Source organism: Bubalus bubalis, chromosome 5 (genome assembly GCF_019923935.1).
Source record: "Bubalus bubalis isolate 160015118507 breed Murrah chromosome 5, NDDB_SH_1, whole genome shotgun sequence".
NCBI lineage: Eukaryota > Metazoa > Chordata > Mammalia > Artiodactyla > Bovidae > Bubalus > Bubalus bubalis.
The window spans coordinates 115,256,348-115,281,948 of NC_059161.1; the positions used below are offsets into that span (position 1 = coordinate 115,256,348).

At 49.7% G+C, this 25,601-nt stretch overlaps 1 protein-coding gene across 5 annotated transcripts in view; it reads right to left on the bottom strand.

Annotated features, from left to right (window-relative positions):
• Positions 1–497: 497 nt before the first annotated feature.
• NTM (neurotrimin) overlaps positions 498–25,601 on the bottom strand; it is a 953,690-nt gene continuing 928,586 nt past the window's right edge. For 2 of the 5 annotated variants that reach the window (XM_006061669.4, XM_006061674.4), the window contains exons 5-10: positions 23,811–23,945; positions 21,710–21,830; positions 15,062–15,213; positions 11,926–11,961; positions 7,296–7,328; positions 498–1,118 (exon numbers count right to left, since the gene is read on the bottom strand). In XM_006061669.4, coding sequence (XP_006061731.3) covers positions 1,015–1,118; positions 7,296–7,328; positions 11,926–11,961; positions 15,062–15,213; positions 21,710–21,830; positions 23,811–23,945 — 581 coding nt within the window. In that variant the 3' untranslated portion in view covers positions 498–1,014. The remainder of the gene's footprint in view (positions 1,119–7,295; positions 7,329–11,925; positions 11,962–15,061; positions 15,214–21,709; positions 21,831–23,810; positions 23,946–25,601) is intronic. The other 3 variants (XM_006061672.4, XM_025287323.3, XM_025287326.3) reach the window with 3 other exon arrangements.

A 25,601-nucleotide genomic window follows, 5' to 3' on the forward strand; every position in this document is an offset into this window, starting at 1 on the left:
AAAAGAAGCATTGCCAGCAAACTCAAGATAGAGTGCAGGTCACCCTTCCGTTTCTAAACAGCATGTAGAAGCATAGTATTGTCTGCATTAAATGCACAGAATAAGAAGAAATCTGTAGCGCTGGTGGAGATGTTGGTTAAATTGTATGTGGTTTTTTTTTTTTGGTGGATTTGCCAAATCCTCACCAGGTGGTCAGTGCCTGGTGTGTGGTCCACCAGTTGTAAACCTAGGTAAGAAGTACACTATTCACGTCTAACCTTTAACAAACACACTTCCTTCACCCCTTTCATCTGTGTACTTTTTTTTTTTAGTTTTGTCTTGTTTTTGCACTAAGTTTTAGACTCATATCAGAAAATATAATTAATAAAATTAATAATGAATCAGAATCCCTTATTATCCATGATGTCCATGTAGTAAAATGGAAAAAAACAAAAAGAACGTTTAAGAATATCTTTTGTGACTGTTGATTGTGGGATTGTTGTAGCTGTCAGGCTGTCTTGTTTTTTTCCTTTTTATTTATCTTTTTGATGCTGCGTTTCATCACACACACAACATAGGGACACAGTCCAGGAACGGGCCCGCTCGCCTCCCTCTGAGTTCTTCTCTATGGAATGGTTGAATTTGGGGTGGCCGACCTCCAGAATTTTCCTTGGTTGGGGGGCACTGTGGTGGGCAGAGCGGCTGAGCCCCTGCCCGCCTGGTAACAGAGGTCACGCCATGCAGTTTACGGGTGGGTCCAGAGCCACGGGCGTTCTTCCCATTTGGAAAAAGAAAGAAAACTCGGCTGTACCTAGGTATCTGCACGGTGATTTCCAGTGTCCTCGTTCAATTCGTTTTCCCAGAGCATTCTTTGTTCCCCTCCCTCGAATTTGTGTCCCCTTCGGCTCTGTTGTCTGAATTTGGTGGGATTGTGTCTGCTTTAGAACAGGGGTGCTCGCCTTGTTGCTGTCGGTCGCCATCGCTGACGTGTTGGCGGTGCGGCGGCTCCTCCCCGTTGGGGATGCGGCTCTCACATCAAAATTTGAGGAGCAGGTGCAAGACCAGGAGAGGTAGCAGCCAGAGGCAGCCTGCCCTCCTCGACGACGTCCCATTGCTCACTTCGCTGACGGCACCAGGGCCTGCAGACAGAACACACCTGCCATGAGCCAGGCCCCCTGCCTCACAGAGGCGCCTTTCCAGCCAGGAGCCTCCAGCACCCCAGGTCCACACACTGGGACTGCGTGGGAAATGAACCCTCCACAGCCTGATCCCTAGGACACGGCTAGGTGATGGGGAGTCCGCCCGTGCAGGGAGGGGCTGAGAGGTGTGGGTTTCAGTGTGCAGGTGGCCAATACTACCCTGCCATCAGAACACACTGAGGCCCTGGCTCAGGGGGCAGGTTCAAGAAGAAGGTGGTGGATTCATGAACTCTACCCAGAGCTTCGGTAAAGTGAAATCCCTATATCGTCTACATCATCATCCAACCCCTCTGAGTACTGCCCGCCTCAAACATCCTCGTGGCCCTTCAGCTGCTCCACCTGTCCTGTAGGAAAGGACTTGGTGGGCACACTGACCATACCCCTGAAGCTGCTGCATCAGCCTTGGCGTTCCTTCTGTTAATCACTCTATTTCAGGGCAGTGCTCCTGGCCTCTCCCCCATGTAGACCAGCTAAGATCAGACCTCCCTCAAGTTCCACAGGCTGAGAAGGTCAAAACCAGCTGCCATGAGGTGGGATCAAGCCAACAGACAGGTGGCCTCTGGCTATGCACACAGGAAGATTTACAGGGACAGAGGGATGCAGAGCGTGCCATGGCATGTGTCTGTTGAGGGGAGATGGATGGCGCTTTTCTCTAAGAGCCACACAGCAGCCTGGCCTGCACACAGAGACTCTTGGAGATGGAGCCAGATTCGAGAGGCAAGGTAACTATGAGGTCATAACACTCCCCAGCAGCTTCCCTATCATTTAAGCTTTCCGGCTCCCTGAGCCCCATGACCATGAACTCCAATGACGAATGTAGTTAGGATTCATGAACAGTACAGCCACGTTTGGATGCCCGAATGAATTAGGCGCCTAATGAAGCAAGGCGTCTTCTCAGACGGCACTTGCTCCGGCAGCCTCTGTTGCACTGGACTGTGTTGCTGTTGTTCAGTTGCTCAGTCGTGTCCAGCTCTTTGCCACCACATGGACTGCAGCGCATCAGTGTCCTCTGTCCTTCACTGTCTCCCTGGAGTTTGCTCAAATTCATGTCCATTGAGTCGGTGATGCTATCACTGGACTTAGCAGAGGCATTTGAAGCTGGTGCCCCCTCTAAGTCCACATCCTCACCAGGTTGAAGGGACAAAGCTAGACCTGCTTGCCTGACTCGGATGCTGGACACGGAGACAATTCTTGCTAATACAGTTTACCATCAAGCCAGGCTCCCTAATGCCATATGGAACTATGTTCTCAAGTCTTAGAACTCCTAGCCTGGAAGCAATGCCCATATGATTTCTTTCTTAGGCCTTTGGAACAAAGCTCCTGTTCTAACCTAAGCCTACCCCTGAACAGTTATGAGTCTGAAATGCACCAGGTCATCCAGCCTCTGTGTCTCTGCTGCTGCTTCTCAGTGAAGGGTGGTGACTCGCCACCCCAAAGTATCTCTTGGCACACAGATTATTTTAAGCTGAGAACAGTCAAGGCTGAAGACTGAGGAAGAAGCTTTGAACCTAGACAGGGTATTAGAAAGCAGAGACATCATTTTGCCGACGAAGGTCTGCATGGTGTAAGCTATGGTTTTTCCATTAGTCATATACGGATGTAAGAATTGGACCATAAAGAAGGTTGAGCACCAAAGAATTGACACTTTCAAATTGTCATGTTGAAGAAGACTCTTGAGTGTCCCTTGGACTGCCAGGAGATCCAATCAGTCCATCCTAAAGGAAATCAACCCTGAATATTCATTGGAAAGACTGAGGCTAAAGCTGAAGCTCCAATACTTTGGCCACCTGATGTGAAGAGCTGACTCATTGGAAGAGACCCTGATGCTTGGAAAGATTGAAGGCAGGAGGAGAAGGGCATGACAGAGGATGAGATGGTTGAATGGCATCATTGACTCAATGGACTTGAGTTTGAGCAAACTCAGGGAGATGGTGAAGGGCAGAGAAGCCTGGTGTGCTGCAGTCCATAAGGTCGCAAAAGTTGGACAAGAATGAGCGACTGAACAAAAACAACACCTGCCTGGGTAAAGCATGTAGAAGGAGGACCCGTCCCAGGGAGCAAGCTGTCACCACAGGTAACCACAGTGTGAACTGGCTGTGGCGACAGGGAGGAAGCTGCAGAATCCGTCTGTTAGCCCTCCTCTGTGTCCATCTCTGCCTGCCCGCCAATAACTGCCGCCCCACAGCGGCATTTCCATCTCCATGTGAATTGCCTCCTCTCCCTTTGAAGTCCTAACCCCCTGTCCCCAGCATCCTCTTCTGTCTTTAGCTGAAGACGGTATTTAAGTTGAAGGTTTGGGACACTTTGGTGAGTGCATCAGGTTTCCTTGTCTCTTCCATGTTCGTGTGAGTTCAATTGCTCAGTCGTGTCTGCCTCTTCACAACCCCATGGAGGGTAGCCCACCAGGTGCCTCTGTCCATGGGGATTCTCCAGGCAAGAATACTGGAGTGTGTTGCCATGCCCTCCTCCAAGGGATCTTCTCGATCCAAGGATCAAACCCGAATCTCCTGTGTCTCCTACATTGCAGGTGGATTCTTTACCACTGAGCCACCAGGGGAACCCCTTTCATGTATATGCTGCTGCTGCTAAGTCGCTTCAGTCATGTCCAACTCTGTGCAACTCCATAGACGGCAGCCCACCAGGCTCCTCAGTCCATGGGACTCTCCAGGCAAGAGTACTGGAGTGGGTTGCCATTTCCTTCTCCATTCATGTATATATGTATTATTAAATTTGTATTTTATTTTTGCCTGTTACTCTGTTTCATGTCAATTTAATTATTAAGCCAGCCAGAAGAACCTAGAAGGATACAGGAAATTTTCTTCCTCCCCAACCACAGGGCTCCTGAGGCCAGAACTCCTTGGCAGAGCGAGTTCTCCCGAGGAGAAGGACAAGAGATGACTCCTCTGCTCCCCACCAGGCAGGTAAATGTCTGGGTGACATAAAGCTTAATCCCCTCCCTCTCCCAGTCCACCGCATACCCGTGACAAAGGGGCACCCCTGCAAACCTCCAAAGCTCCGGATGACTTGTAATTCAATTTCAGATTTGCTTATCCTTGACCATTGATCACAAATTGATTGCATCTTCTAAAATCTAACTCCTGTTTCTATACAGATCATCACCAGAGACCCCAGCTTTTATGTTCAGTCACTGCTGACTCTATACAGAATTCTTCAGAATCTCAGGAGAGAAGTTGCCCCCAGAGAGGACGCCCTTCCACTCTGGGACACCCCAAGATTCTTGGCAGGAGAGCCCTACCTTTGCCCGAGGCCAACTCTGAGACGGGGAGTTTGTTCTGGGTCCCTGAGAGCCAGGTTCCAAGTGTGATGGGAGGGTTGGTGGCTGCACGGCCCTCCCCCAGGCACACTGCCCATGATTCCAAGTGTGTTTTGCTCACTTTGCTCACGTGTCTGGACACACAGGTATCTATTCACAAAGGGCTCCCTTCCTCTCTCACCTCTTTTCTCTCCTGAACACTGGCTCACACAGCTTTGAAACTCACTCCCCACTCATCCCAGCGTGGCCCTCCTGTTCCGGCTCCTGGTAGGAAAAGGGGGACAATGCCAGTTCCTGCATGGAGACACTCTTTGCCCCTGCTGCCCTCCACCCCTCTGGGCTGCGGGGACCGCACGTCTCCAGGGAGGTGGACGGAGGATGCACATGGCAGGCAGACAGCCCAGCAGGGATCTGGCCAGGCAAGAAAAGTCAGAAGCCTTGTCTGCTGGCCAGGGAGTCCGTAGCACCCTGCGGGAGGAGGCTGGGAGCTGGCAAACATGCCAGGCACTTGGCAACGGCCGCAGTGTGGCAGGTATCTGGGGTGCATGTTGTGTTCCGATTCTTCCTAGTCCCCTGGGGCTCCTGGATGCTCTGCTGCCTATTGGGATGCACACAGGGAGCCTGTGGGGAGGGCCCTGATCCCCCGTATCAGAGAATGCCTCCCAGAGAAGAGATGAAATGCCTGCTGGGAGTGAGGCAGCGGGGAGGGAGCTCAGAGTATGATGTTCTGTAGCTGCCCTCCTCTCCCAGGTGTGTCCGTGGGGCTGGTGCCCCCCTGGACACTGCCTGCCCCCCTGGCCCAGCAGGACCTCACCTCCCCATCCCTTCTTACTCCCCACCCAGCATCTCTCTGGACACAGCTGCCCTGGAGAAGGAAACAGCAGTGGTTCCTGGAGAAACCTGAGGCGGGGTCTCCTCGCATCCTCTCAGAGTCCACGCACCAGCTGTCCACCACCCACCCTGGACTTTCTGGGTTGACTCCTTATGCCAACCCCAGGCCGATGTTTTTGTGACTCCAAGCTGACCAGACCACTAATGGATTCGATTCCTTTGGCCTTTAGGCAACCTCTTAGCTGCTCCGTAGGACACTCAGAGGCTTGCTCTGACTCCTTAGCCTCACTCTTGGACACGTGTGCCTCGGGCTCTCCCTGCTCCCTCTCCACACAACACCAGCAACACACATACGTGTATGCATGAGTGTGCACTTTCCAGCCTATTCTCTTTCCTTCCCACCATCACCCCTTCTGCCTGAAATACTCTTCACTAGATTCATTTCTACTCCTTGTTCCAGGTTCTGTTCTGGCCTCAGCCACCTCTTCCAGGCAGCCTTCCTTGACTTGCTTTATTCCCTTCTACCACACCATACACATCCCACTATTAAAATACACACCCGTCCTACAGTTCCCTTCATGAGTCTTGCATGTGTCTCCTCCTCCATGCTGTGAGCTCCATAAGGGCAGGGTCTGTGCCCAGCTGGGCCCTCAGCAAGTACTTAACAAACATTAGTTGAAGGAAGGAAGGGGCCAGAACAGTGACCCATGCTGACGTGTATATACCTACTTTGTGTCTGTGTTTTTCTTTTTCTTACAATTCTACTTGAAAAAGAAAAGTACAAACCAAACTAAAAACAAAGCAAAACACTCTTCTCCTACTTTGCCTTCTTTCAAACACCTCTCCCCCACTTTTCTAACAATTCCCAATACAAGTCACTGAAAATCCGTGTGGTTGAGGGAAGATATACCCAGAGGTAAGACCACATTGGTTAGGATTCCAGGTGGAGCGTTTGCACCTGGAAATGGGTTCTGGCCCCTTGAAGCCCCTCATGTAGGAGATAAAGGATGTTATCTCCTGCTCTAATGTGTGGAAACTCACTCATAAGTGATGTCCCCAAGGTCCCTTGATTTCATGGACTCGGAGCTGTGGCTTTGTGGGCCACTCACATCTCCAAAGAAGAAGAGAGCAGAGAGTGAGGCTGCAGGGCCTGCCCAGCCCGGGTACCGGTCAAGGTGGGGACCCCAGGCCTGCCCACACTGATCGGCACAGGAAGATCCCCATGAGAGGAGGACCTGCTGTCCAGGCAGGTGTGGATCCCAGGATCCGCGCGCGAGGCCCTCTCAGAACCCGTGCTGGCCAGAGTAACAGCTCAGCCCGTCTGCTCGGTGGTGCAGCCGCACAGAGGAGGTCTGTGTGGTCCATCTAGCAGCGCCTCCACTCGGCGTGGAAGGCCTTATTTCCTCAGTCTCATTAGCGAGCTCTGGAGGCCTGAAGAGACTAATTACCAGGACCGTCAGGGTCCCAGAGCGCTGTGACGAGTGTCAATTTACCCATCGGAAACATCTGGATGGAATGAAAGCCCCCGAATAAGATGAGTTTTTATTCGTAGCCAAGTGACTCACCCAAGAACCGCCCCCTTCCTTCCCCTGACCCCTTCCTCCTGCCACTTCCCTTCCAGCTCCAAGTTAGAAAAAGAGAGAATGGGGTAAGCAGAGGCCAGCATGCAAGGCCAAGGTCCAAGAAGATCATTGCATGAGAGCATTGTGTGCAAAGAAAGAGGCGGGCCTGCTACAGAAGGGCCCAGACGTGGAGCTATTCTGGGCACTGACAGGCCCCCATTAGTGCTGCCAGCAAAGACAAGTTAGGCTTTGCAGGGGAGGCACCCGGGGAGAATCGATGTCCTTGGGGATGGTTAATCTGAATTGACACAGGGCCGGCCCGAGGTCAGGCGGTCCCCACCGGGCTGCCTCCTGGGGTTAGCACAGAAGAGAACGCATCTTGCAAGAAGGCGATCAGTCTTGCGCCCCCCAGCCCAAGGCAGCAGCTGCCTGGAAAGTAAACATACCAACCTTTCCCAGGGGGCAGAGTTGTGGTTTTCACTTCTAAAAGAAATGGAAAACAAGCCACCGTTAAGGCAGAAAGCAGCCAGAGACGTTCACTTTACCCTCCGATGGTTTAGGGGAGGAGGTTGAACCGGCCCAGACCCTGTACTGTTCTGGCCACAGCCCAGCCCTGGGACACGCGCCCCTCTGCTGTGCTGGGAAGTCAGTTGGCATAGGTTGAGTGGGGGTTGAGGCAGAATGCTCACATTGGATCTCTGATTCAGAGATCCAGCATCCCCGCCGTGTCTTGGCTGGGGAAGCTGGTACCCTGGAGCCTGAGCCCCTAAGCCAATAAACACTTCTCTGTAGAACAACCTTTTTTCTTTGGTCACCAGACTACCTTCTAATTAGTTGAAGTCTGCAGAAGCAGAAGTGGAAGTGTTTGTATCTCAGCTGTGTTCGACTCTTTGTGATCCCATGGACTTCAGCCTGCCAGGATCCTCTGACCATGGGATTTTCCAGGCAAGAATATTGGAGTGGGTTACCGTGCCCTCCTCCAGGATCTTCCCAACCCAGGGGTTGAACCTGGGTCTCCTGCATTGCAGGTGGATTCTTTATCATCTGAGTCACCAGGGAAGCCCTGAGGTCTGCAGGCTTTATTATAAAACTAAAGCTTAGGCCCTCCTGCAGTAATATGAATGCAGGTGCCCATGCTCTGTTTGATCTGTAAAGTTAACCAGCATTCATCTATGCATCTTTGAGATATTAGTGAGGTTCTGTGTACTGGAGGAGGCCAGGCCTTTGATAGCTGACCTCTCTTGATGAGTCAGACTGTAACCAGCTGGCCCCGAGGGCTTCCTCTCTCTGGGGTGATCTAAGACAGTAAGATCTGCATCCCCGATGCTGGGACCTGCCTGGGGAAATGCTGGGCATCAGTTCCCCTCTGCTGGCTGGACCAGGAAAGACCTCCATTCACCAGTTAGGCTCTCAGGAAAATGCATAGAGCCTGTCCTGCTGACTGGCCAGAAGCAGGCTGACCTCTCATCTTTCCTCGTTAGCTGGGGGGTCTCTGCATGAGTTCATCCTGGATACAGAGGATGGAAAATCCTTCCACAGAGTATGTGCATGTGTGCGTGCTAAGTCACTTCAGTTGTGTCCGACTCTTTGTGACCCCATAGACTGTATCCCACCAGGCTCCTCTGTCCATGGGATTTCCCAGGCAAGAATACTGGAGTGGGGTGCCATTTCCTTCTCCAGGGGATCTTCCCAACCCAGGAATTGAACCTGCATCTCTTGTGTCTCCTGTATTGGCTGGTGGGTTCTTTACCACCAGCATCACCCGGGAAGCCCTCCACTGTGTACAGATATCTAATCACCATATGCACACTTTAAATATCTTATAATTTTACTCATCCATTATACCTGAAATAAGGGAAAATAAAGCTGAAAAAAAGAAAATGACATTAAAGCCTTTTGCATCGAAGTGATAGGATTCTCCTTGCAAAGATCCTTGCATATAGAAGGAAAGATAACCTAGAGATGACTCCATCTAAACTCAACCAGAACATTTGACCAAAAACACCTGAGTACATCCCCATGTATTCAAACTCTCAGTCTACTCTTTAAAGGCACCTGAGACATGATACAACTCTTGATCCAACTGGACATTAGCTGCCCCAAGAAGCCACTCTGGAAAAGGCTGTGGGCAGATCAGTAATCAAAGATTAAAATGGTGACTCAGAGAAGTCAATGGTCAATCTATAACATGATCTCTCTGCCACCAAACCCAGCTGAATCCAAGTTCCTAGGTGAGCACAGGGCTGCTGTCCTAGTGAGCAGAAGAGGGCTGGATTCATGCCAGAATGGATACATAAGATACACAAACATTCCAGAAATAGGGCGAGGGGATTTTAGTTTGGCACCTTCTGTATTTAGACACACGTACCATAGAAATGCTAACTGCTGAGAGGCTGGGTTTAATGAGCTCTCTCTCATCCTCAGCAGGGAAGAACAGATCCTCTCTCCCACTGCAACTGTTTCTTCTGATGCACAGAGTTGACTTACTCCCCTATTCTCTATTAAGATGATTTGATGGTCACTGTGAGGTTCGCCAGCATGAATCAGCCGACCTTCCCCAGACTACTGATAGCATCGAATCTGACTCCTAGCCCAGAAGATAAAAGACAATGGACCAGGGATGGGAAATGAACAGCCACCGAGCCGCTGAGTGCGTCCCCGGCACACTTGCTTACAAGGGAGGGCATGAGGGATGGTGGTGGGTCTCCTGGCATGGATGATGATGATACATGATGGGAGATGTCCTGGCAGGAGTCCTGCAGCACTACATATTAACACAAGGAGGGGACACGCCATCCATTGTGTGTGCGAGAGGGGGAGCAGAGAAACACGTCAGGGTGGCACACAATGCTGAGAAGGAACGAAATTCTCTTTTCTGGATCCTTCTGGACCATTCGGATACTGAGTAACAAAATAGGTTGGAATGTCTCTTAAAGCTAAGTGTTCCTCATGGGTGGAAATCCATCTAGATGAGGGGAGCATAACCTGGGCGTATTCCAGAGAAGCGAGGTAGCTCTCTGTTCTAGGGTAGGCTAGCCATGGAGGAGGAAAAAGCAACACACACATACACACACAGAGAGGGATGCATAAGATAAATGCCCCGAGAGCATGGTCTTTTTTCTCTAATACAGTCCTTAGTGTACAAGAGTCCGACAGCTACACTGAAGACCACACTAATCCAAGTCTTGGAATATTCACTGGCCTTGACCCATTGCCCTGCACCCAATGAGAAGGGTGATGGGGTGGGAGCAATGTAGAGAAGAGAGCTGGCATGGAGACCCTGCCCCACATTCACAGTGGATCACAGAGCACAGAGCGCAGCGAGGATGCTCAGCTCCGAGTCGGCAGGTGGAGCCTCTGCTCCTAGTTCCCTGCTCAGAACCAGGCAGGGATTTGTTTGCTTCTGGTCAGTTTTGTTACTGTTGGCTTCGATGTGGGATGTGCTCCCTCCATCCCTGGGGTGCACCTTCAGTGGAGTTCTAACTCCTTAGCAACCAATCCCTGTTTCAAAAGTTCCCTTTCCAGCTGAGAATACAGATATCAATGATTACAATGAGCTGAGTCACTCTAAGTCACTTAAAGTCCCTCGCAAGTTTCCTCCGCCTACCTCCAGCCTCTCACACGTCCCTTTCACCATTTATGTCCTTTGCTACTTTTCCAACGTTCTTCAATATCTGTGGATATGCCTTGGTCAGGGGTTCAAATAAGCATATGCTGAATCACTAATTGAACCTGGAGCCTTCCATTGACTTCCCTTTCTTTCTATTTCTGTTTCATTTTCCTGTTTGTGGTTCATCACCATCATGCTCTATATCACTAAGGTGAATACTGCATCCCTGAATCTTCTCACCATAAAAGCTTTCTCCTCTTCTGTCAGATAATTTCCCCTATAATTCATTTCCTTCCGTCTCCCCCTCCCCAAGTCTAATGCCATCCTCTGATGATTGCTTGCATGGCCAGATGTGAATGGATGAACAGGATGAAGGGGGTGCTAGGTGGGATGAGAAGGATGGCAGGAAGTGGGGAAAGACCCTCTCTTCACTGTGGTCACAGCCACTTTCCTGGGGGGCTCTCCGAGGGTCGGCACTGTCCTCAGCAGGAAAAGTTCGCGGCACACACACCATGTGTCCGACTCCACCACTCAGTCTGGGCCCACTTCTGAACATTTCTGAACGTCATGGTGTAAATGAACCACTTTAGCTAGGCTAGGGACCTTGAGAAAATTTGAGGGGCTGAGTAAAACGAGGCGAGAGATGCAGGTATTACAGTGTGGGTAGGGTTGGCATGGAAGAGGTGGAAAGAAGCTAGGGAGAGGGCTTGAGAAATGAGTTCATGAACCCCTGGATCATGATATGGGGGGGGGGTCCTGTAACTAGAGACTGGGCTCCAATGGTTCAAGACGCACCTGGTGGTTTTCAAAGCCTTTTTACTATGTGTTCTCAGGTGAAGGCTAGAACAACTGTCAGATTGTAAGGCGGGTCAGTTCTATGGCTCAGAAGAGGAAATTGAGTCTGAACGATACTTCCTGACCTGCCCAAGTGCACAGCACCCCCAGATGTCGGGCTCTGGACAGGAGCTCAGTGGCATCCACTCCAAGGACCTTTCAGGGGCACCTGCCCACCTTCCTCCCTGAAGACGCTCCCCATGAATGCTCTGTGGCAGCTTAGGGACCCTCTGAAAGTCCCTGCACTGGAAGTTTGCTTCTGTGGCTGATGGGGGGGATGCTGTCACTGGGGGCTCCTATGAGAAGCACTCAGTGAGTGGACTTCTCTGCCTGTTGCCCCAAGCCTTGCTCTCTGAGCCCTTTGTCTCCATGCAGACCTCCAGGCTTTGAAAAGATAGGGTTGTTTCTTATCTTCTCCCTTCCCAGCCCTTCAGGGGAGGAGGACAATGTGAGCAGAGAGTAAGGGGGTCCTTGGAGTTTCATCGGCTCCCAGTAACCCACTTAGCGCCTGCCATCATCCACTAGCTGCTGGACAGACAGGAGCCTCGGGGAACACACAGCAGGGCAGGGGGAGGGGACTCTGGGAGAAAGCGGGGAGGGGAGAACCAATAAAGCAGGGGGAGGGGGGATACTGACCTTGCAACAAAGATGAGCTTGTAGGCTCACTTAGCTCTATATCGGGTGAGGGACACACAGGAGAGAAAAATGAAAACAAACACACATATTATATACAGTAGCTATATATCCATCATATATAGTTTGTATACCGGCTTTCACAAACATTTCTGGAGGGATGGAAAAATAAAGGAACACACAAAAACCAGAGGTGGTGGGGCAAGATGCAGATGAGGAATGGTGAAGGGCTGGGTGCGTGCACACGGGATACCGAGGTTGAAAGGCGAGGGGCTGGCCATGCATTCACAGCCCCCGCAGGAGCACGGACTCTGGGCATGTGCTGAGCTGGGCTGCTGACTTGGTAGCACAGGACCGAAGCCTCTTTCCAGATGAGATCTGTGTCTCATCCACAGCTTCACTGGTTCACTTGGGGAGATCAAGTTTAGGGATTTCTGGCCTTCCAAACACCACAGCAGAAGCAAGGTCCCCCCAGGAATCTCTGTGATTCAGGATCCCAGGGGCTGAATTCTCCTGATCCCCTGACGTCTCTGGAGCCTTAGGGACCAGGTTCTCAGAATCCTACTGGCAGGATCCTTCCTGCTAGGAAGGACCACCCCTTCCCCATTTGACTGTAGTCCCTCAAAGGTATTGACCCTGAAGGAGTCTAACCAGCACCTGCGTCCCTCACTTTTCAACATCAGGTCATGTGTGCAGCTTCCGAGCAGGTTGGTGGCAAAATGATGCTAATTTAGCTGGCTCTCGGATGCTACAGGAGAAGGAGTTTCATCACAAAGTTTGTGTATTCACAGAAAGCAAAGGCTGCTTCCTAACCTGCCCAAGTCAGCTTGATGGGTCTGATCATAGGAAAGGGCATAGAAAACTCGCTAACATGTTTATATCTGTCAAGAGGCCTTATTGATAGTGGGCGTTGATAAAGAGTTTAGGGGCTGGGCTGTGTGGACCAGCTGCAGTGTGAGCCTAGGGGGTGGAAATGTAGGTGTGGCACGTTAATGGGATTTCATAGCCTCAAGGAACTAGGTGTCACCCAGGTGGTGATGCTGTGACAGGCTTTTCAGAAACGCTCTCTTAAATGAAGCTAAAAACCTGGTTGCTGTTTGATTAAATCTGGAAATGTTCCAAACTGTTTCTTCCTGTTAGAGATTTAGCATGCAAGGGCTCTGAGCCCTCCTGTGTTAGAGAACATCCCCACACGGACCCAATTCACCTTTGTTTGATCTAGTCTTTCTAAACCTACTTGAATCCATACTATGACTTTTCCAGACATGTCTTTAGAGAGTTCCCTGGACTCCAGAAAGCTGGCAACTGTAGGGCCGTCCCACATGACACACGGGGCGCAGGGGATGCTGACAGGCTGCCGGGGATGCGGGCAGAGGTCTTAATTGCCAAACACGGGTCTGTGGAAAGGAGCAGATTTATGGCGCATGCTTCACTGCATTGCTTGTCACAAATGCCGGTATTTCACTCTTAAAGTTTGCTTTTTCTCTCTCTTCTCATCTTAGATGTCTTCAGGGGACGAGGCCAGGGAATTAGACAGCAGTGATAAAGTCAGTTGCAAAACCATTTCATGCATCTGATTAGGAGGAGCAAAGGGGTCAAAGGAGGAGGGAGACTGTTTACAGGGAAGAGGAAGGCTGTGGGTGGAGGGTGGGGACAGCCTTGGATCTGGGAGGCAAGGGGAGGTGGGGCCGCCCCTTCCTAATCATGGTCCTTCTGTTCATGCAGACAGACACCTGCCAAAAAGCCAAAAGGCTGACAAACGTGAGCGGCCCTGATGACTGTCCCTGGGTGGGAGGCGTCAGACACATCAATCAGTCTAATCACAGCTCTGCCCATTCCGGTCTGCCAGTTCTGGGATCAAGGGCAGCCTGCTGCCTCCAAGCCCTGGAGGATAAAGCTGGGCTTTATTTTATGTGCTGGGTAAAAGGGGGGATGGAATGCAATTTGGAAATCTGTTTGGAGCAGGGGAAGAGCACAGGTGGGCTGTCTGGACGATCTTATCGGGGTCTGTGGTGCCATGGAGGAGATGTGGCAGGGTGGGCAGGGGGAGAGGGGTGCTTTATGGAGCTCTTGGATTATCTGGGAGTTCTCAGAATAAAGGGGTTTAGGCTCCTGCCAATGATCTGCTAGCTTCCTTACCTTTCCCTCCCCAGGACACTCAAGAGTGCTTGTTAACATGGGAGACCGGGGAACAAGTTTGAAGGATTCCAAGCTAAGGTACTTGCTGAGGCCTGGAGGAATGTGCCTCCTACCCCCCACCACCCCCACCCCCGCAAAGCAACCACAAATGAGCCCCATGGGCTGTGTGGTCAGTCTGCATCTTCCTGGGCAGGGAGCCCATCAGAGATGCAGGATGGCCCTCAGGCATCCAGGCTCAGGTCTGTGTGACTGTTCTCCCCGAAGAAGCGTGAGACCTGGGGATCTAAGTCTGTTTACTTGCCTCCTTCCCTTGTTTCTGGCACCCTTATAGTTGCCCGGTGTGCAATAAAGGCACCGCAACTTGCCTTGCCCAGATTAGTCCTTCAATAAAGAGTGACTGAATGAATTAATGCATGAATGATTATGCGACTTCTGTCGAGATGGTGGCTCAGTTGGACAGATAATATCTTAATGCAGCCAGACAACACCCTAGGACACAAATGAAGAACCAGGGACACACCCACTGGCTATGTTAATTCTCCCTCTGACACTAACATTACTCAGGATCCCAAGGCCCACCAGGAGTCTACTTTTATCAATACAATGCAGTTTCTCTTATATCCCGAGGACTAGAAAAAGTTTCAGAAATGGTAACATTTCACACTCATCCAGGGAAGAAGTATGGAAATAGTGTATGTTCCTCTCTGGGTTCTTGACGACTAGATCCGATTGCAATCCCCACAGTCAGTTAAGGAGATACTGCGGGGGAAAGTTCAACATCACTTCAGTATCCCCCAAACCCTTTCCTGCAGTGTCAGGACCTCTAGCACAGGATGAAACCTGGTGCCTCCTTTCACATGTGTGCTGTTTCTCTCTCTCCCCCTCCCTCCTCATCCCTGTCCTTCTCGCCCACCCTCACCTAACTACTCCTGACTCTCCTCCTTGCCCGCCCACACCCCCCACCGTGCTCCTTGTGGTCCAGAGTGGGGCTCCGTCTCACCGAACAGTGTGATGCTGGCATTGGTGTGACCCAGCTTGTTCGAGGCCACACACGTGTAGTTCCCATAGTCGTGTTCAGAGACGTTGAAGAAGATGAGTTTTGAGAGGAAAGGTCTGTTTTCCACTTTGACCCCCTTCTTTCCTTCAACCAGCCTGAGACAAACAAGAGACAGACCGAAAAGAGAGGACAAAGGGGATGGTTATATGTATTTTTCCTCACGAGGAAGAAGAAAAACTCTGGAATTAGTGATCTTCCCTCTTCCCCCTTTCTGGCATCACTATAATCCCATTTTTTTTTTTTCCCACTCAACCACACAACAAGTTCGCCACCTTGGTGCACGTAATTACATTTCTCTGTTTTATGTGTGTGCCCGGAGACATGTTTGGCACAATGCAGATCTTCATCTCTCTATGCAGTTATTGAAGTTCTCTGAAGGCAGGTGCCTTCAACAAATACAATGCACCAGCTGTGTGCCATTCAGCCCCACAGGATCCGAGCAGTAGGTGCTGGATAATTGATGTTATTGATGAAGATGATGATGACTGCAACCATGAAAATGAAGAACCTAGTTTTCAAACAGGAGAAAAACCCAACAGGTTTGAAAGAGCAAAGTTTTTTATGCACCTGGTAGTAACACTGTCCCTTAAGAACTTGAGACATTCTGCAGATAGTAATTTATCTTTGGCCCTGATCAGGATAAAAGAATCAGGGACTGTTTTCACACTAGGGGACCCTGATGGGCCTGGGTGTCCATTGCATTTGAGCATCTCATCCTGGGAGGGATTACAGAAGCCTGAGCATGTGGTCTCAGGTGGCCAGGACCACCTCGCTGGCTGTCTTACCCCGTCATGGAGTCCAGCGTGCCTTAAGGGCTCAGACCAGTGGCTGGGGGCCACTGATAAAAGCCAGGGAGAGAGGTGGGGAGGACAGCCAGACACACTTGTTACAAATGCAGACGCTATTACGGGGCAGACAGAGGGGGAAAGAAAAACTGCTTCGGTGGTGGGTGGGGCCACCCTCTCCTTCTTTGGAGGCTGTCAGGAGCAATTCCTATTGAACCTGCATGTCTTCATGGAAATCATGAGACCAGCGCTCGTCTTTGTAAAAACCGCTGGGATATCCTATTTCAGAGAACAGGCTTTAAGCCAAACTGTTAGTTTCCCTGAAATAATTTGTCTTGCTTGCCTAGAAGCTGTCTATGCTACAGGAAAGATAACCACCAGTGGGGACAACCATCCTTCTAAATGGAGGATCTCAGGGAGTGATCCCAAAAGCTCAGCTGCCTGTGTAGGGCCTGGCTGGAGCAGGACATGTGGACAGGACAATATGTCAAGGTGGACACATGTTGGAATGGGTTCGCAGGGCAGAAATTGAGGCAAATGGTTGGTACTGGAGTCATCAAACCGAGAAAGACAATATTCCAGGCAGAAATAGAAAGTAAAGCCCAGCAGGACAATGATGAGAAAATGCTTTGTAAACCATAAAATGTTATTCAAAATAATATATTTCCATGGAGTGAGACATTGCAAACTCCTTCCTGTCCCTGGGCCACAGGACAGTTTTGGCAGCGACATCAGCTGCTGTATCATTCTCTGAAGGTGTCTTCTCTGCAGGATGAATGGACGGTTCTCTCTGTCGCCAAGACTTGTGACCGCTGTGATGAGAATACCAGGATTCGGGCCTCTGTCCCAACCCAGCATCTGTCTCCAGGGAAGTCAGAGTGGGACTGTGGGAACTGTGTTGCTTTCCATCCTGTAGATGTTCATCTGGGGGCTTTTATCTCTCCCACATGCGGGACAGCGAACCAGCCCGGGTCCACGTACTTTGTTATAATGGGAGCACAGTCCGAAAGGAATGAGGTGTCTGGCTGTGCAGCCAGAAGCCACCGTTCTATCTCCAGCTTGTTCTGTTGCTGTCCTGCAGGGGATGCTGTCCATAGGAGGCTCTGCAGCCCACCTGCCAGAGGCTTCTCTGAGTTCCTCAAGCTTATTGATCCCTTTTGCCATTCTGAAGCCAGCCCTGGGCTGGGGAGGAAGTCGTCACATCGGGACCAAGCTGTGAATTAGATTTCCGCTCTGCAGTGGGGAGAGACACTTGCCCAGAAAGCAGGCTTTGCTGACAGCTCTGAAATGTCTTTAGCTAAAAGCAGAGCAGGGCGGGCAGTGGTATTCGGCAGCATTTTGCAGCTTCTGGGTTGACGCTCCGTGTGGTCACATAGTTCCACATGCCACAGAGGATAGATGCCTCCATGCAATGGCAGAATGGAGGTGTCTGAAACTGAGACAGCTATGCTGAGACAGGTGTGCTGAAACTGAGCAGGACCCTGTGGAGCTCTGGTGCACAAAGCCTTTCTGTATCCTCAGTTTTCTAGTTTGTAGGAAATAGGTTTCATTCAGCCTCCTAGACCTTCCCTGAGTTGCAAAGGGCAGGTTCAAACACTTGCTAATTAGGGAAGGGACAGCATGCCAGACGGGGAGAAGCAGCCAAGAAGCAATGGGACAGCCTTGGGACAGGGTCTTGTTTCCCCTTCAAGGCCACTGGGGAGGCTGTTAAGGGATGTGTGCATGCCAAGTTGCTTCAGTTGTGTCCAACTCTGTGACCCTGTGAACTGTAGCCTGCCAGGCTCCTCTGGCCATGGGATTCTCCAGGCAAGAATACTGGAGTGGGTTGCCATGCCCTCCTCTCCCCTTTAAGGCATACACATATCTTTGAGTTGTTTAGCAGATGTTGAAACTACCACCAGGTGGGAAAATTTAACTACAAACTGCCCACAAGTACAAAATGTTAATGATGCTGATCCCTGATTATCTCACCATCAGCCAATCAGAAGAATGTCCACTAGCTGATCCCATCCTCCTCTCTGAACCATTACTATAAAACTCCCCATTATCCCCTCCAGGTTGGGACACAAAGTTTTGAGGGCATGAACCCACTGTGACCCCCTTTTCCTGGCAAAGCAATAAAGCTATTCTCTTCTTCTTTACCCAAAACTCTATCTCTGAGACAGAGTCAATCTGGTGTCAGGGTACAGAGGCCAGTTCAGTATCACTACCAGGCTTCAGCTTCTTCATGCTTTTCAAGAATTCAAGTCCCTACAGATGAGTGGTCCTTATTAAGGACAGGGTTCCCTTTCCTCTCCCTTTGATCCACTTTCGCCCCGTGGTGGCGGGCGCTGAGTGACTAGAACACAGTCAAGAGAGACGTCTACCCTACATTCTGAGAAAACCGCCTGTCTCCATTACAAGGACTCCTTTACTTTGACTGGTCTCAGAAATCCGCTCATCTCACCAGGGATATCAGTTAGGTTAGAGGTGGCCTTGCCACCCCACTCCAGTACTCTTGCCTGGAAAATCCCATGGACAGAGGAGCCTGGTAGGCTGCAGTCCATGGGGTCGATAAGAGTCGGAAATGACTCAGCGACTTCACTTTCACTTTTCACTTTCATGCATTGGAGAAGGAAATGGCAACTCACTCCAGTGTTCTTGCCTGGAGAATCCCAGGGATGAGGGAGCCTGGTGGGCTGCTGTCTATGGGTTCGCACAAAGTTGGACATGACTGAAGTGACTTAGCAGCGGCAGCAGCAGAGGTGGCCTTCCCTCTAGTGGGGGCCATCTTCTCTGGGAGACCTCCCTGGAGGAGTGACCTGCCAGTGGTCCAGGAAGGACAGGCAGTGACAAGAGTTCAGAGGCAGAGATGCTCTTCAAGAGCCTGGTGTCCAGAGGACAGACACCTCCATTCAATGGAAGAACAAGGGGTAGGGGGTAAATAAATGAAGAACAAATAGAAAAACTGAGCAGAATCAACTAAAGGAGAGAAAAGGAGCTGCCTCGAGAAGGGCTCAGACAGAGGACTCAGAGCCTCAACTAAAGGAGAGAAAAGGAGCTGCCTCGAGAAGGGCTCAGACAGAGGACTCAGAGCCACCTGAGCCCAGGGCTCTGAAAGCCCCCTGCCCATGGAGATGCTGTCAGTCGGGCTCTCTCATCCTGGGTGAAGCCCGCAGCCCCCTCCCTGTGACACAGCAGCTGTGCAGAGCTGAGCTCGCCCTTCATATGCCCACCATTGGCCACTTCTGCCTAAGGGCTAATCTTTCCTCCACGTCTTTTAAGATTTTGTTTCCTCCACATTTTGCTTGCATTTTCATCCCATCAAGGATTAGAAAAACAGGATGTAGCTGATTAATTTCCTTGAAGATCTGAACCATTGAAAGTTCAGGAATTTACCCTGGAGCTCAACGGATTTCTGTTTTTTTGCTATGTTTTCTGATATTGGACTTTCACGTCTCAGTTTTCTTCTTAGTATAAAAGAAAAGATAAAATGGATGGAGAAAGGAAGCAGGATTTTGAAGAAAGATACCCATGTTTATTTATTGGGAAAATACCATTCCCTTCAGTTTAATTATGAATTTTTGGGAAAAAGGGGAAAAGCCAGTTATTTCTTCTAATCTCTTTCTGAGTCTGCTTTTACTCATTCTGTCTCAGTACATACATATACAAAATGGGCTAGATGAACACAGTGCACCCAAGTTGCTGCCAGAATTGGCGCTTAAGAACAAAAAGTAGTGCTTCTCACTTGGAAGGATTATAATGAGCCACAGTGGAACTTCTGACTAAGTGACTTGGTTGTAAACAAAGTTAGAGACTAGAGGCGTTCTTGGTGCTGACTGGCCAAACCAATACAATATTGTAAAGTAAAAAAAAAAAAAAAAAAATTTGGCTGCCCCATGTGGCATGCAGGATGTTAATTCCCAGACTAGGGGTCAACTCTGCACGCCCTGCAGTGGAAGCAGAGTCCTAACCACTGGACCACCAGGGAAGGCCCTAACTTTATTTTTTATTGAAGTATAGTTGATTTACAGTGTCATGTTAACTTCAAGTGTACTGCAAAGTGAGTTAGTTATACATTCATACACACACACACACACATATATATATATATTCTTTTGCAGATTCTCTCCTCTTATAGGTAATTACCAAATGTTGAATATAGTTCCCTGTACTATTATACAGCAGGTCCTTCCCTTGTTGAATCTCTTTTATAGATATTTAACAGTAGTGTGTCGGAGAAGGCAATGGCACCCTACTCCAGTACTCTTGCCTGGAGAATCCTATGGACAGAGGAGCCTGGTGGGCTGCAGTCTATGGGGTCGCTAAGAGTCAGACATGACTGAGCGACTTCACTCTCACTTTTCACTTTCATGCATTGGAGAAGGAAATGGCAACCCACTCCAGTGTTCTTGCCTGGAGAATCCCAGGGACGGGGGAGCCTGGTGGGCTGCCGTCCATGGGGTCGCTAAGAGTTGGACATGACTGAGCAACTTAGCAGCAGCAACAGCAGTGTGTATCTGTGATCCCAAACTCCTAATTTATGTCTCTTCCTCCCTTCCCCCTGTGATAACCACGTTTGATTTCTATGTCTGTGAGTTCGTTTCTATCTTGTAAATAAGTTCATTTGTCATATTTTAGATTCCATATATAAGTGATAGTATATGGTATTTGTCTTTTTGTTTCATTTCACTCACTATGATAACCTCCAGGTCCATCCAAGTTGCTGTAAATGGCATTATTTCATGCTGTTTTATGGCTGGCTAATATTCCATTGTATATATGTACCACATCTTCTTTATCCATTCATCTGTCAGTGGGCACTTAGGTGGCTTCCACGTCTTGGCTACTGTACCTAGGGCTGCCTTGAACACTGGCCTCTTGAGTAAAGAGCCCCAGCCACTGGGGATGTTGAGTCCTGCGGGCAGCACCTGGGTCGCTCTCAATCTGCGTCTTGCCCTGGAGTTGCTCACCCTCTCTCCTTCCCAAAGTTGCCCTTTTTGTGGCTTTTTCCCTCAGCTTCTCAGGCTCATCACTCCTTCCCCCTCCCGTAACCCACATACACCTCAGGACCCTGCATTGCCCCCTCCCATCTTCACCAAGTTGGGTTCTGACCGTGGAAAGCTCTTGCCCATCAATTGCTGTTCATCCACCTTAAAATAGCTCTTTGATGGCAGTAATTGCCTGGCTTTCGGAGCTGCTGAACCCTGTGCTAACGTGCCATTTGATAACTCCTCGCAGTGACAAACTTCAGTGAATCACGGCAAACATCCGGATGGCAGCTGCAACAATAGGAGGGGACGGGGAGGCCCTTGTCTTTTCTCCTGCCGTGAGAGTGCAAGCTCTGCACAAAGGAGCGCCAAGTCGGGTCACGGACACATCCCTGCACCACCACTGAACGCGTCTGGAATGGAACCGGAGTCCTCGGCCACAGATAACTCAGCACCGGGAGCACTCCTGACGCCTTAATGCAAGCCTGAGAATGTGTTAAAAATAGCTGCGGGCAGAACACTTATTTCCCAGGCCTATAAAAAATTCACAGGCTTTCCAGGGCTCCTGGTGGTCTTTCCTTTGACAGTTCATTTTCCTAAAGAATAGTTTTTCTTAGGCTCGTTGACTGGCGAGTGATAGTTCTGCATGGCAGCATTATAAACACAGCTGAAGTTCATTCACGTCAAGACGAGACTGGTCTGGGTACTGTTTCTCCGTCATAGGCAGGAGGAGTTCAAGAGAGGACTTTGCAGGAATCCATTTGCATCCGTGTGGACCCAGGGACCTGGAAGAGCTTCCTTCTTCTTGGGGGAGGGAGAGGGGAAGGGAGTCTTACCTTTTGTCGTCCTTGTACCACTGGAATTCTGCCGAGGGAACTGCGGAGGCTTCGCACTGCAGGGTCCCCTTCTGTCCCACAGGCACGCCGGTCCCCTTAGCTTCTGAAATGTATGGAGGATCTACAAAGAGAGGACATTGGACAGCATCTCAAATGCCCCCCCTCACTTTGTTTTCCAGGCCCCACTCTAACTCTGGTCTCCATGAAACTGCCGGAGAATGAAGCCATCCCAGATCACTAGGGAAAGGCTCGAGTGCACTGCCTCCACTCCCCTCTGGACGCCAGCGGGATGAGCAAGGATCTGGGCCTATTTCTTGTTTACACTTCTCCACTTTCACAGGAGATCGCCAACTCCATCCACCGCATGCCCCATGGCTTGACAGCACCTTTAATCTAGCCCTATAGATGTTCTGCACACCAGGTTTTTGCCAGAGTATATAAGCTTGAACTATTCAATTCCCATCGAAAACTCAGTTGCAAGAAATAATAGTCATGGAGAATTGCCTGAGGGATATACAGATCTGACATTCTTGGAGGTGTTCTTCCCTGGACCCATGAACACAGCCAGAACAACTTTACTTAAGTACTCGGGCTGCTTTCATCCCAAGTCTTTGCCAAACCACCCCTGTCATGCCGGCAGTTGCTCTGAAATGCATTATGGAGAAGAGCCAGCGCCAGCCATTGCATGGCCGTTTCAAGTGGTGCTGGTCGTGCTCTATTTATAGAGACCTTCAAGTGAAATGATTTTTCAAGTCTCAGCACCAGAAAAAAGCAGTGCTTCTCCCAAGCGACAAATTCACTTTTATCTTATGGACATAAACCTCAAACCAAATGATGTTTCTTCTCTTTGCTTTTGCACCTCAAAGCCAAATCCTGGACCCGCATCTGACCACCTCAGGCTATAAACATCGTGTGCTGATTTACCCATAGATTTCTCTTATTTCCCTACGTAAGTTTTTCCCTTCTCTTACATCTCCTTACTGTTTAGGTCAATCTTTATTAACTGTAAATTATGTCACTTTAAAGAAATTGTGGTAGGGTACAAAAATGGCATGATTGCTTCACCTGTTTCCTTGATTCTTCAAGTGTTTTGTGTTAATTAGGCTCAAATTGTGACATAAATCAACATATTAAAATAAAGAAGGAGTAAACATCACACCAAGGTATTCTTCCTCTATGTCCAACCCCACCCAAGTTTGGAAGGAGAAACTCTTCTTGTCTGCTGGTTTGACTCTTGGGTTCTATTCTGTCCTGAGAACATCTGAAATCAGCACAGCTGGGAAAACTTTCCGAATGTCCTAGAGACCTGAGTCAGGGTACCTAACGGGGAACCTAGAGAGAGTGCATGAGGGAGCCGGGACATTGAGCAGCATCGATGTCAGAGAGAATTGAGTTGGTGAAGGAAGAGGAGGAGTCCAGAGAAGTGGCCTCCAGCTTTTGGGGTTCATGGCAACCCACTCCAGTGTTCTTGCCTGGAGAATCCCAGGGATGGGGGAGCCTGGTGGGCTGCCGTCTCTGGGGTCGCACAGAGTCGGACACGACTGAAGCGACTTAGCAGCAGCAGCAGCACCTCTCTTAGCAAAACATAGGTATGAGATATACCCTCTCATATTGGATATGTGTATGTTTATCTATTTATAGTTCAATTGTGAATATATACCATGTCAATCAACATACATAACTAGAAGAGGATGAGATGACATAAGTATACCATAAACATAAATTATAATATTTCTTCCATACACGTGCTTTTTATTTTTGCTCCCTATTAAGGAGATGACTGTCCAGAGAATGAGAAGCTTGGTGACATTATGAGTAAAAATTGGGATTCAAAGACAAGCTTGTATAAATTATGCATTGAATGCCATGTAATGATCTTTTAGGACTCTAAGTCAAGTTTTGGATGATATAAAATTACTTTCAGCACCCATTTATTTTCTTTAAGAGATTAGAACTGTTGCTCTTGAAAGCAGAAAATGGACAGCGAGGCTGCCCCATTTCCCGCCCCGAGTCAGGGCTGGCACTGTGGTCCAGCTCTCTCTGTGGCCAGGAGGGCAGCACCTCCCGAAGGTGCCGGGTGGGTGCGCCTGAGACTACTTACAGTTCACGGTGACCTTGACTCTCCGCACCACCGGGGCCGCCACGTCGTTGGAGGCGCTGCACTCGTAGTACCCTGACTGCTCCCGGGTGATGCCCTGGATTTCCAGGTATTCGTCTTCACTCACAAAGCCCACGGCTGCAGGAGAAGGGGTGAGGAAATAGGAGGAAAAACACCGAAGGCACAAACTTAGCAAACCAAGTGTGGAGCGGCTACGTCTGCAGAGAGTTGCGCTTATTCTCAGTTCAGATTCTCAGGATGGACGCCAGCTCCCCCGCCTGCCTCCCTTCTGCCTCTTACATCACTAGCTTGTCCTCGGTTCCCCAGCGGACCAGGTACAATGCTCCCACCCGGACCAAGCACAGAGTCTGGAGAATTGCCGGTCCTCAGCAAGTGATGAATAATGTCAATGTTCACCCTCCCCGAATCTCACCAAGCAGTCAGGCTCTGGGTCTGAGATAGGCACCCCCATCCCACCCCTTTAGGGATGGGGGATGACCTAGGATGACCCCTCTAGGTCATCACAGAGCACACCGGGATGTCTGGAGGAACAAATGATAAGCTGATTACATGAAAGCACTTTGAAACCCACTTTGAAAGCACTATACAGTTATCCTATGATTTTCCTGGAGGTCCAGACTCAGAGGATCAGGGCTATGTTAATGCAGTGTGGGGATTCCATTCTGAGCGGGGAGGGAAGAGGCACAGTCCTTCCCCCAGGGCATAAAACCTCTCCATAATGCTGCCTGTATCTGTGATGCAGAAAATAAATATGACAATAAAAAGAAACTGATGTCATACAAAGAATTATGTGCGTGGTATGTAAATAAGGAGAAGAGGGCATCAGAGGATGAGATGGCTGGACGGCATCACCGATGCAATGGACATGAACTTGGGCAAACTCTGGGAGCTGGTGATGGACAGGGAGGCCTGGCGTGCTGCAGTTCATGGGGTCGCAAAGAGTCGGACACGACTGGGCGCCTGCACAACAATAACATGTAAACAATGCTTGTATTTGTTCTGTGACGTTGCTAAGATCACCATTTTTATAACGGTTAATAGCAGGAGTGATGACAATGACATAGAAGAAAACAGCTCTCATACACAGAAGGACCACTGCCTGCCCAGAGGGGCCGGCACTCCTGGGTCTTGATAAGTCTGTCATCATCCAGACCTAGTCCAACTTGAGCATCCCCCAGGTGTCTTTCTGCCCTACGAAACCTGCGGCATACACATACAGGAGCTCCCCTGCCTGTACTTCTTGCGGACAGCATCTATCACAGCAGGCAAGCGAGTGTTAATAAATTCACGGGAAGAACCAAGAACACGCTGAATGTCGCAGGCAGGGCCCCAAAGTCCAGAGTCTGAGACGACAGTCAACATTAGCCCATAGAGACTCATGGTCCCCACCAGTAAGCACAGTGGCCTTAATTGTCTGTCACTGCTCCCTAAGCATCTTTAGGGGAAAAAAGCACTAACCTTGAACTGATGAAGGGTGGAGGAAATGAGGAGAAGAGGCTTGAATGAAGAGCTCGCGCTTCCTTTTACGTTGTGGTTGTTTACTTGCACCCACCGTGAGCCTACATGTGTCAGATCTTCCCCGCTAGATGCTGTAATTACTGTGCAGAGCATCGCGGACACTCGTGTCACACTTAATATTCCCATTAATTTTAAATGGTGGTCCTTGGTACATATGTGTGGCAACTGGTGTCATATTTTAATTAGGCTTGCCCTACACCATCTGAAATTAATAATAGCTCGAATTACCAGTGTAATTTATAAATTAACAGTGCT